The sequence below is a fragment of the Protobothrops mucrosquamatus genome, unplaced genomic scaffold (genome assembly GCF_001527695.2).
Source record: "Protobothrops mucrosquamatus isolate PMUCROS unplaced genomic scaffold, P.Mucros_1.0 scaffold4520, whole genome shotgun sequence".
NCBI lineage: Eukaryota > Metazoa > Chordata > Lepidosauria > Squamata > Viperidae > Protobothrops > Protobothrops mucrosquamatus.
Window position 1 is genome coordinate 70,951 of NW_015390425.1, and position 11,789 is coordinate 82,739.

Sequence of the window (11,789 nt, forward strand, 5' to 3'; positions counted from 1 at the left end):
ACCCAAAAGCGCGGCTACCTTTCCGCCTGAAGAAAGACATGGCGGCGCCGGCGGGCAGGCCTGCCTGGGCCGTCCCTCAGGGCTGCTGGCTCGCCTTCCTCTTCCTCCTCCCGCCGCCGCCTCCCGCGCCCCGCACCGAGGAGGAGGAGGAGCAGGAGGCGGCAGCCGCCATGTTGTCAACAGCGGCCGCCGCGGCGCAGGCTCCTTCTTCCGGGCGGCGACGGCGCGCAAAGCCTGTCGGGAAATGAGGGAAAAAAAAAAAAACAAGGACCGGCCCGGAAGCCTTTTTTAAGCCCTCACGCGACAAGGCATCCCAGCGGGCATAGAGCCGGGCGTCCAATCAGAGAGAAGCGAGAGGAGGGAGGAGGCGGGGCGTTCAGGGAAGGCATCTTGGAACAGGGCCCGCCACGCGCAGGAGGGAAGAGGGAGGCGGAGAGGCCATCTTGGAAGAGGGCGAGATTTCCGGGCCGGCGGAGCTCTTGAGGCAGGGCAAGAGAATCCCGCACGGCCCATTCCTGAAACAGGAGCGGATGCCCGTTCAGCCATTTTGGATAAGGGCAAGAGCCCCAAACCTAGGAAAAATAGAATAGAATAGAAAATAGAATAGAATATAGAAAATTAGAATCGAATAGAATATCGAAAATAGGATAGAATATAGAAAATTAGAATAGTATAGAATATAGAATAGGATAGAAAATAGAAAATTAGAATAGAATAGAATTGAATATAGAATAGGATAGAATATAGAAAATAGAATAGAATATAGACTAGACTAGAATTCTATAGAATAGAATATAGAAAATAGAATAGAACAGAATATAGAAAAATAGAATACAATAGAATATAGAAAAATGGAATAGAATAGAATAGAACATAGTGTGGGAAGTCAGCCCCACAGAGAAGGAAATATTAAAAGGGCAGAACAATATATTTCCTCAAAGGATCTTAAAGAGGCAGAAAAGCATGCCCAATTTTTCGTAATATAGGTCTCCCTCAAGCAGAAACCAGCTCTATAGAGATGTAGACCATTCAGGAAAGTTGGAGCTAGAAGCTTAGAAAGACAAAGACACTTAAAATCTACATATCATACCCAAAGTCTAAGACAGGACATAATAGGATTAACTCACAGAAGCCAAAGGGACACAGGTCAAAATACATGACACAGGAAATACAAAGCCTCAATCAGGAACAGGAAATAATCTCCAAACAAAATGCTCCAGAGGGTACAAAAACCCACTCCCTACATGTGCTGAGCCCCCTTTTTCCCTCTCTTTTTTCTGCCAGAGCCAACTTTCTGTCTGGCTCTCCTCTTCAATAAACTGCAACCTTCTTTCTAAAGCAGTCCCCATGTTGTTTATCCCCGGCTTGGACTGAACCACGATGAAGACTTTTCTTCCAACAATAGAAAATAGAATAGAATAGAATAGAAAAATTAGAATAGAATAGAATAATAACTTGATTGTCACTTTAAATGTACACTAATCAGCAAAACAAATGAGATTTTGTTGCATACAAAACAAAGGAGGTGGGTTGTCCATCTCTGGAGCTGTTTAAGAAGGATAGTTGCTTATCTTGCACAATGCAGAAGTCAGGATTAAGATTTTTCAAACTTGGCCACTTTAAGATGGGTGGACTTCATTTTCCAGAATTCCCTGGGCAGCCATGTTGGCTGGGGAATTCTGGTAGTTGAAGTCCACGTATCCTGAGGTAATCAAGGTTGAGAAACACTGGATTAGATGGTCTCTCAAGTGTGTTTTAGCATCACCCTTTTAGGATTATCTTCCAAACCGCAATCCTCTATCATGGGGGTGTTCAAACTTGGCCCTTTCATGACTTGTGGACTTTAACTCCCAGAATTCCTCAGCCAGCGTGCCTGGCTGAGGAATTCTGGGAGTTGAGGTCCACAAGTCCTAAAAGGGCCAAGTTGGAAGACCTCTCCCTGCTCTATCAAGACCAGTCTAGACAGCTAACTTTTTTTGGTATGACAAAGAAGATTGATTTGCTTTGATGCACCCAAAGACTTTTTTTTTCTTTTGAAAAAGTTAATTTCTTTTGTAGTCGCTGTTGCAAAAATACCTGGAGCCTGGAAAATATTTGGCACCACTCAATACACTGTCCCAGATAACTCTCTTCAAAAACACAAGGGGGCGCCATGGAATGGGTTTTCTTGCAAGCAAAATAAAGTTCCACCTGCTCAGTTTTACAATTTAGAGCAGGGTTCCTTCACCAGGGTGACTTGACTGTTGGGTGGACTTCAACTCCCAGAATTCCTCAGGCAGCATGCTTTAGAGCAGACTATTTTGTCTTCTACTCCCAGAATTCTCCAGCTAGCATAATTTATAATAATAATAAAGTTGGAAGGGACCTTGGAGGTCATCTAGTCCAACCCCCTGCTCAGGCAGGAAACCCTATACCATTTCAGACAAATGGCTGTCCAGTCTCTTCTTAAAAACTTCCAGTGTTGGAGCATTCACCGCTTCTGGAGGCAGGTTGTTCCACTGGTTAATTGTTCCATCTGTCAGGAAGTTTCTCCTTAGTTCCAGGTTGCTTCTCTCCTTGATTAGTTTCCATCCGTTGTTTCTTGTCCTCACTTTGGAGAATAACTTGACTCCCTCTTTTTTTGTGGCATTTAAAATGGGTGGACTTCCACTCCCAGAGTTCCTCAGCCAACATAATTTAAAGTAGGTGGGCTTCCACTCCCAGAACTTTCCAGCCAACAAACCTTAAGATACATTGACTTTGACTCCCAAAATTCCTCAGCCAACATATTTTAAGATGGGGTGATTTCCATTCCCAGAATTCTCCAGCCAGCATACTTTAGGATGGGTGGACTTCAATTCCCAGAATTCAACAGTCAACATAATTTAAGATGGGTGGACTTCAGTTTCTAGAATTGCCCAGCCATCATGCCTTAGAGTAGGTGGATTTCAACTCCCAGAATTCCTCAGCCAACATACCTTAAGACAGGTTGGCTTCCACTCCCAGAATTCCCCAGCCAGCATATTAACCAGATTAGAAAATTAAACTATACAGATATCCTAATCCAATGTTTCTCAATCTGAGCTTTTAAAATTTCAAACTTCCACTCCCAAAATTCCCCAGCCCAGTTAATATACACCCATCTTAAAGTTACTAAATTTGAACAAGGTGATTTAGCAACTATACATCTTTAAAAGAATAAATAAAACTTGCATAATGCAGGAGCAGATAAAGTCTGTTACTCTGTTATCAATAGAATAGAATAGAATAGAATAGAATAGAATAGAATAGAATAGAATAGAATAGAATAGAGCTGGAAGGGACCTTGGTGGTCTTCTAGTCCAGCCCCCTGCTCAAGCAGGAGAACCTATCCTGTCTCAGACAGGTGAATGTCCAGTCTCCTTTTGAAAATCTCCAGTGATGGAGCGCCCTTGACTTCTGGTGGCAAGCTGTTCCACTGGTTAACTGTCCTCACTGTCAGGAAGTTTCTCCTTAATTCCAGGTTGCTTCTCCCCTTGATTAGTTTCCATCCATTGTTTCTCGTCCTGCCCTCTGGTGCTTTGGAGAATAATGTGACCACCTCTTCTTTGTGGCAGCCCCTCAAATACTGGAACACTGCTACCATGTCACCTTTATTTCTTCTCTTTAGCCAAACCCAAGTCCCGCAACCGTTCTTCGTATGTTTTAGTTTCTAGGCTTTTGATCATCTTAGTTGCTCTTCTCTGAATTTTTTCCAAACTCTCAACATCTTTTTTGTGATACGGTGACCAAAATTGGCTGCATTGTTCCAGGTGTGGCCTCACTAGGGTTTTATAAAGCGGTACTAATACTTTGCCTGATCTTGATTCTAGGCCTCTGTTTATACAACCCAGGATTGTATTAGCTTTTTTGGCTGCTGCTGCACACGGCTGGCTCATGGTTAAGGGATCGTCCACTAGGACTCTGAGGTCCCTCTCACAGTGGCTGTTTTTGAGCCAGGCCTCGCCCAATCTGTACTTGTGCCTTTGATTTTTCCTGCCTAAATGTAAAACTTTGCTTTTCTCCACATGGAAACTTGTTTTGTTGGACTGGGCCCATTGTTTCAGTTGGTCAAGATCTCTATCCTTGAAAAGCCCCTAGCCCAGGGGTAGGCAACCTTGGCTCTTTTATGACTCGTGGACTTCAACTCCCAGAATTCCTCAGCCAGCACGGGGGAACGATGGCCCCTTCATGACTCGTGGATTTCAACTCCCAGAATTCCTGAGCCAGCATGGGGGAACTATGGCCCCTTCATGACTCGTGGACTTCAACTCCCAGAACTCCTGAGCCAGCCATTCTGAGGGGAAAGGGATAGGTTTCCATGCTGAGCCATGCTGGCTCAGGAATTCTGGGAGTTGAAGTCCACCAGTCATAAAAGCGCCAAGGTTGCCTACCCCTGCCCTAGGCTCTCACAGACGTTGTGCAAAGAGTTCACCACAACCACACCCGCCTCAAAGGAGGCCTCTTTCCCCCCAAATGGCCCCATCCACGAGTACCCCTTGATGATCATTCACCACCCTACAGCTCAGCTGCACTAATCAAAGCTGCGAAACACAGGCTGGCCGCTAGAGGGCAGCAACGCCTTAGAATACACCTGGTCCCTCGCCGAGCCGCCTAGTGGCCGGGTTAGGTACTAATCCAGTACGGAACACGCAGCGGACCAAGCCCGACCCTAAGGCACAGGGGCTCTCCGCGTGTTTCGCCTCCCCACGTTCTTCCCGCGAGTCTCGGACTCCGCCACTCGCTGCAGCCCCACTGCGGGCGGATTCTACTGCTTAGGCATCCCACGCGGAGTTCCCAGTCGTGGGAAAGCCTGGGCGGTGTGTGTCTGTGTGTGTGTGTGTGTGTGTGTGTGTGTCGGGGATTCTCTCTCTTTTAAAGCCCCCCCCCCGACCCAAGAATCTCCCCGTCTTCCGCCTGGCTTTTCACTAGTGGGGCAAGGAGACTTTTCACCAGTGGGGGAAGAAAGGGAGACTTTTCCACTGGGGAAGGGAGAAGGGGAGAAGACCCCCGTCCCCCATCCCCACGCCAGCCCCGCTCCCCCTTCGCGGGTGGGTGGGGCCGGCCTGCACGTGATGGGGAGCCGGCTCCTGGGAGACGCCCACCGGGAAGGCGAGGCCAAGCGGCCAGGCGGGGGAGGCACCTACCGGCGCCGGCTCTTGCGGTGAGCCGCGGTCACGCGTGGGTCGGTGGCCGGCTGGCTGGCTGGGGGTCCCCCGCCGCCGCCGCCTGGCCGGGCCCCCTCCATGCCTCCGCGCCGCAAGAAGAAGAAGCAGAAGGAGGAGGAGGAGGCGGGCAGCGGCGGGCAAGCGGCGCTGGTGCCCGGGCGCCCGGCTCCATCGCTGGCCTCGGGCCGGCTGCCCCACGCCGCGGCGGCGGCTCTGCCCACGATGATGTTCAGCGGCGTGGGCTGCTTCTGGGTCCTCCTGTCCTCCTGCCTGGTGGCCGTCTGCAGCCTGGGCTTCCTCTCGCCCGCCTGGATCGTCCGGCCGCGGGGAGGGGGCGGCCGGCGCTGGGGGAGCCCCGCGCCCGCCTCCGTGGAAGCCGTGGGCGGCGTGGGCGAGGTGAGCTTCGGCTTGCTCTGGCACTGCTCGGAAGCCGCCGCGCGGCACGTGGAGCCCTGCGACGGCCTGGGGGGTCTGGGGGGCTTCGGACGGATCCCCTCCGCCTCCTGGCAGGTGAGGCCCGGGCTGCGTGGGGTCGGTGGGTGCGTGGGGAAGGGTCTCGGCGGTGGGCTGGGTGGGTGGGGGGGGAGTTTGCCCCGCGCTTTGGGCAAGGCGCCGGGGGTCTTCGCCCAGCCCGGAGAGCCGTGACAATAACGAGACGGGTTGACTTCTGTCTTGTCACCCGCCCACTCGCGATCGCCGCGTGTCCGGGCCCGGTGGATGGGCGGACGGGCGGACGGATGGGTTCAGCGGTGGGCTTTAGGGACCCCTCCCCGCCGGCTCCGACCCGGTGGGACCCGGTCCAACCCTGAGTCGCGCGTTCTGCTGGCGGCGGGTGGGCTCACGCCAAATGCAGCGCTCGCGTGGGGTTCACGCGTCGTGGGAACCTCTGGCCGCGTGTCCCGGTTGGAGCCCAGAAGGAAGGGAAGCTTGAGCCGAGAGGCGGTTCTTTGTAATTGGCACGTTTGCTGCCTGGTAGGATTGCAGCACCAGTGGACAATAATCACAATGATATATATATATATATACGGTATATAAAACTGGGATTAGGACAGTGGTTCTCAACCTTTTTAATGCCGCGACCCCAACCGGTCGTAAGTCGAGGACTAAACCGGTCGTAAGTCGAGGACTTTCCCTGCCCGGGAGCACTGCACATGCGTGGTTCCGCCCCCTGCGCCGGCCGAGGCGTAGCTGGCAAGCGGCAGAGACGGAGCAGGCCGACCACCGGCTGGCCCAGCCCAAGGGAGGTAAGGCACCCGCCGGAAAAGGGGAAAAAAATGGCGGACAAAAAAAATGGCGGACAGCCTTGCTTGGCGACCCCCGTGAAATGGTCGATCGACCCCAAATGGGGTCCCGACCCACAGGTTGAGAACCACTGGATTAGGAGGACTGGGGCAAAAGAAAGCCAAAGTAATCACCAATAGTCGCAGGGGCCTTAAGTGTAAGAAGCCCCATCCGGCATTGACCAATTCGCCACCAGTCAATTGCAAAAGGCAGCTTGATGGGGAACTGCTTACATTCTCCAACCATATCTTAAAAACGCCATGAAACATCCACATCTGCCTATCCCAGGTCCTTGGGAAGGCCTGGATAGGCGGATTAAAATGCCCAATCCAGCCTGAACATCTGGCTGACTGTGAGACAGGCGATAATTGTAATGAAAAGATTAGCCTGGACAGGATGGGTGAAATCAACTCGCAGCCATTGGGCCAATTTTTCTACCTTGAGTGAGTTGCACCCCATTTGGGCCGCCGGTGGTGGATCCTACATGGCTGCGGGACTTCAGCACACTTCACGTCCCCAGTTTTGTGCGAGTTGCGCGGCAAACAGTCGTGCGAAGGGGAACACGGTAAGGCAGCTGTGACTTTTGCACCCCTTCCAAGGAGTAGAATTGCTGCAAATCAGAAAAAAAACAATCCTTCATAAAGCCAGAGATTCAAATAAAGGTGTATTAAAAGTTCATCCAGTTGCAATATGAGTTTATAGTAGGCTTAAAAAAAAAATTTTGAAATAAATTTTGGAAAAATGAAAATCTACCATCTGACCAGGCTATAATTGCGAAAATTTTGGACTGTGCAGAAATGGATAGATTAACTTTGGAGATGAAGGAGAAAGAAGATTCAATTTATTTCAAAACTTGGGGAAATTTTTTATCGACGGTTAGAAATACGCTAGAATATGATCAGAACTTAAAATTGAATTGAATCTTAAAATTGAGTAGAATAAATAATAGACTCTTAATTGTTATTTGTTAGATTAATAATAGCTTTATCATTAGTGATTTTAAATATTAATGGTGATGACTAGAATTTGTTGATATGTTATTAAGTATGAATATTCATTTAGAGGAATTTTACTTACCTGTCTAATTTTAGTTATATGATTATAGTTAACTTTATCTTTATAATTGTTTAGTATTATACAAATTATGTTTATTTAATATTTAGATCCGGACGGTAGCTTGTTTGTTAAAGCTTGGGATTATTAGGGGGGGTTACCCCATTATTGTACCTACCCTTATCCTAACCCAAATTCCTATTCCCATTCCCCTTATTGACCCTATCTTTTCCTTACCTATATAAAACCTAATAAAATATTTATAAATTTTTTTTTTAAAAAAAAATTCCGGATCTCTGGTATGGATTTTATTTATTTATTTATTTATTTATTTAAGGTAATGGGGTGTAAATTTTTTTTAAAAAAGAAGCATCTGAGATTGGGCTGTTACCCCCCCCCCAAGGACCCCACTCCTGTTAAGATGAGCAGGAATGGCTTCAACAGGTCGCCAGTACGATGCAGGCAGCTGGGTGTTATTTTCCTACGCGTCCCGCTGATGGTGTATTGTTGTTAATGGATCATTTTGTTTTCGCCCTGCGTTCTTTTGTTGGAACGTGCATGTGTGTGTGGGGGGGGGGTTGTGGTGGCAGAGAGAGAGGACAAAAGAGTCTGGGGTCCTTTAGCAAGCAAGCCCATTTCATGGGCTGTTTGATTCCACCGAATAGCCAAGCTGACGCCCTTCCTGGTAAAAATGACAATTATGAATATTATTGGCACCGGGCAGTGAAATGGGAATTGCAGCTTTGGGTCTTGAGTTTGCCTGGCTGGTTGTGGGTCCTTCCTTCCTTCCTTCCTTCCTTCCTTCCTTCCTTCCTTCCTTCCTTCCTTCCTTCCTTCCTTCCTTCCTTTCCCCCTCCCTCCCTCCCTCCACTCTTTTATCTCTCCTCCCTCCCTCCCTCTCTTCCTTTTCTCTCTCTCTCTCTCTCTCTCTCTCTCTCTCTCTCTCTCTCTCTCTCTCTCTCTTTCTTTCTTTCTTTCCTGCCTTTGCTATTTTTACAAATAACTCTTGGTGGTGAACATATCCTTCCCCACAAACAACCACCTTGCCAGGTGGTTGCGCTGAGGAAGGCAGGACTCGCACGAAGTCACCTAAAAGCTTTCAGGACTAAGGCAGGACTGGAACTCACTGTCTCCTGGTGATTGGTTTAGTCACCCAGTTGCTGTCATGCCTACGGTGGGACTAGAACTCACCCTCTCCTGGTGATTGTTTCACAGTCACCCAGCTGGCTTTCATGCCTAAGGTGGGACTAGAACTCACAATATCCTGGTGATGGGCCCAAAGTCACCAGTAGGCTTTCATGCCTAAGGCAGGACTAGAATTCGCTGTCTCCTGGTGATTGTTCCACAGTCACCCAGCTGGCTTTCATGCCTAAGGCGGGACTAGAACTCACCGTCTCCTGGTGATTGGTCCAAAGTCACCCAGTTGGCTTTTGAGCCTAAGGTAGGACTAGAACTCATCGTCTCCTGGTGATTGGCCCAAGGTCATCTAGCTAGCTTTCATGCCTAAGGTGGGACTAGAACTCACGGTCTCCTAGTTTTTAACCTGGTTCCTTAAGCCCTTAACCACCTATTCAAAGTGTCTCTCAAACCGGAGATTTTTTTGTTATAGCTCCTTAGCCTTGATCTGATGGACAGGAAGAGATCCCCGATTCTTTTCTGGCTCCAAATTCTTGAACTAAATGCTTCACTCTTTATAATTGGAAATCCTCTGCTTATAGCAGGAGTCTCATGCCATCCTAGTTAAATGCTATCCAGTCTCTTCTTGAAAACCTCCAGTAGTAGTAGTAGTAGTAATAGTAGTAACAATAATAATAATAATAATAATAATAATAATAATAATAATAATAATAATAATAATAATAATAATAATAATAATAATAGACCTTGGAGGTCATCTACTCCAACCCCCTGCTCAGGCAGGAAACCCTATACCAGGGGTAGGCAACCTTGCCTCTTTTATGACTCGTGGACTTCAACTCCCAGAATTCCTGAGCCAGCATGGCTCAGCATGGAAACCTCTCCCTTTCCCCTCAGCATGGCTGGCTCAGGAATTCTGGGAGTTGAAGTCCACGAGTCATAAAAGAGCCAAGGTTGCCTACCCCTGCCCTATACCATTTCAGACAAATGGCTGTCCAGTCCTCTTCTTAAAAACTTCCAGTGTTGGAGCATTCACCGCTTCTGGAGGCAGGTTGTTCCACTGGTTAATTGTCCTCACTGTCAGGAAGTTTATCCTTAGTTCTAGGTTGCTTCTCTCCTTGATGAGTTTCCATCCGTTGCTTCTTGTCCAGCCTTCAGGCGCCTTGGAGAATAGCTTGACTCCCTCTTCTTTGGGGAAGCCCCTGAGCTACTGGAATGCTGCTATCATGTCACCTAAATCCTTCTCTTCATTAGACTAGACATGTATGATGTGTGATATGGTCATGGGGAATGTTGCAACCGTCATTAGGACCAGTCATAAGTCACTGTTTTCAGCGCTGTTATAACTTCAAACAGTTACTAAATGAAGGGTTGTTAAGTCGAGATTATCTGTCTATCATATACAGAGAGTCCTCTACTTACAGCCAGTCACTAAGAGGCTGTTCAAACTTATGATGGATCCCCCAGAGCAGAGGTAGGCAACCTTGGCTCTTTTATGACTCGTGGACTTCAACTCCCAGAATTCCTGAGCCAGCCATGCTGAGGGGAAAGGGAGAGGTTTCAATGCTGAGCCATGCTGGCTCAGGAATTCTGGGAGTTGAAGTCCACAAGTCATGAAGGGGGCCATTGTTCCCCCATGCTGGCTCAGGAATTCTGGGAGTTGAAGTCCTCGAGTCATGAAGGGGCCATAGTTCCCCCAGGCTGGCTCAGGAATTCTTGGAGTTGAAGTCCACGAGTCATGAAGGGGGCCATATTTCCTCCATGCTGGCTCAGGAATTCTGGGAGTTGAAGTCCTCGAGTCATGAAGGGGCCATAGTTCCCCCAGGCTGGCTCAGGAATTCTTGGAGTTGAAGTCCACAAGTCATGAGGGGGGCCATAGTTCCCCCATGCTGGCTCAGGAATTCTGGGAGTTGAAGTCCACGAGTCATGAAGGGACCATAGTTCCCCCATACTGGCTCAGGAATTCTGGGAGTTGAAGTCCACGAGTCATGAAGGGGCCACAGTTCCCCCATGCTGGCTGAGGAATTCTGGGAGTTGAAGTCCTCGAGTCATAAAAGAGCCAAGGTCGCCTACCCCTGCCCCAGAAGGTAATTTTCCTCCAGCTATGTAGTAGTGCATAGTCCTTCACTTACAACTGTTCCTTTAGTGGCCATTTGAAGTTACAAGGGTGACTTACCACCCTTTTTCACACTTAGGACCCTTGCAGCGTCCCCCCCTGGTCAGGCGATCAAAATTCGGACGCTCGGCAATTGGTTCATATTTATGACGCTGGCAGCGTCCCGGGGTCACGTGATCCCCTTTTGCGACCTTCTGACAAGCAAGGTCAGTGGGAAAAGCCAGATTCACTTAAGAACTGCAGTGATTCCCTTAACGGTGGTGGCAAGAAATGTCATAAAGTGGAGCAAAACTCACGTAAGAATCGCCTTTATTAGCATCAGGAATTTTTGGCTCCATCGTGGTCCTAGTTTATATTCATTTATAGCCTACCTTTATTATTTTTATAAACCACTCAAAATAGCTAATATTCCTTCCTCTTCCTATTGTCCCCACAACAAACACTCTGAAGGGTGAGTGGGGCTGAGAAACAAAGCACTGGCTCTGGGTCGCCCAGCTGGCTTTCACGGTTAAGGCAGGACTAGAACTCACCATCTCCTGGTGATTGGCCCAAAGTCACCCAGCTGGCTTTCATGCCTAAGGCGGGACTAGAACTCACCATCTCCTGGTGATTGGCCCAAAGTCACCCAGCCGGCTTCTATGTCAAAGGCGGGACTAGAACTCACCATCTCCTGGTGATTGGCCCAAAGTCACCCAGCCGACTTTCATGCCTAAGGCGGGACTAGAACTCACCGTCTCCTGGTGATTGGCCCAAAGTTACTCAGCTGGCTTTCACGCCTAAGGTGAGACTAGAACTCACTGTCTCCTGGTGATTGGTCCAAAGTCACCCAGCTGGCTTTCATGCCTAAGGTGGGACTAGAACTCACCGTCTCCTGATGATTGGTCCAAAGTCACCCAGCTGGCTTTCATGCCTAAGGTGGGACTAGAACTCACCATCTCCTGGNGCAGAGAGAGAGGACAAAAGAGTCTGGGGTCCTTTAGCAAGCAAGCCCATTTCATGGGCTGTTTGATTCCACCGAATAGCCAAGCTGACGCCCT

At 48.8% G+C, this 11,789-nt stretch overlaps 1 protein-coding gene across 1 annotated transcript in view; it reads right to left on the reverse strand.

Moving 5' to 3' along the window:
* LOC107299088 (A-kinase anchor protein 10, mitochondrial-like) overlaps positions 1–5,245 on the reverse strand; it is a 53,233-nt gene extending 47,988 nt beyond the window's left edge. The window contains exons 1-2 of the mRNA XM_029286678.1: positions 5,145–5,245; positions 403–515 (exon numbers count right to left, since the gene is read on the reverse strand). Coding sequence (XP_029142511.1) covers positions 403–515; positions 5,145–5,245 — 214 coding nt within the window. The remainder of the gene's footprint in view (positions 1–402; positions 516–5,144) is intronic.
* Positions 5,246–11,789: the final 6,544 nt, after the last annotated feature.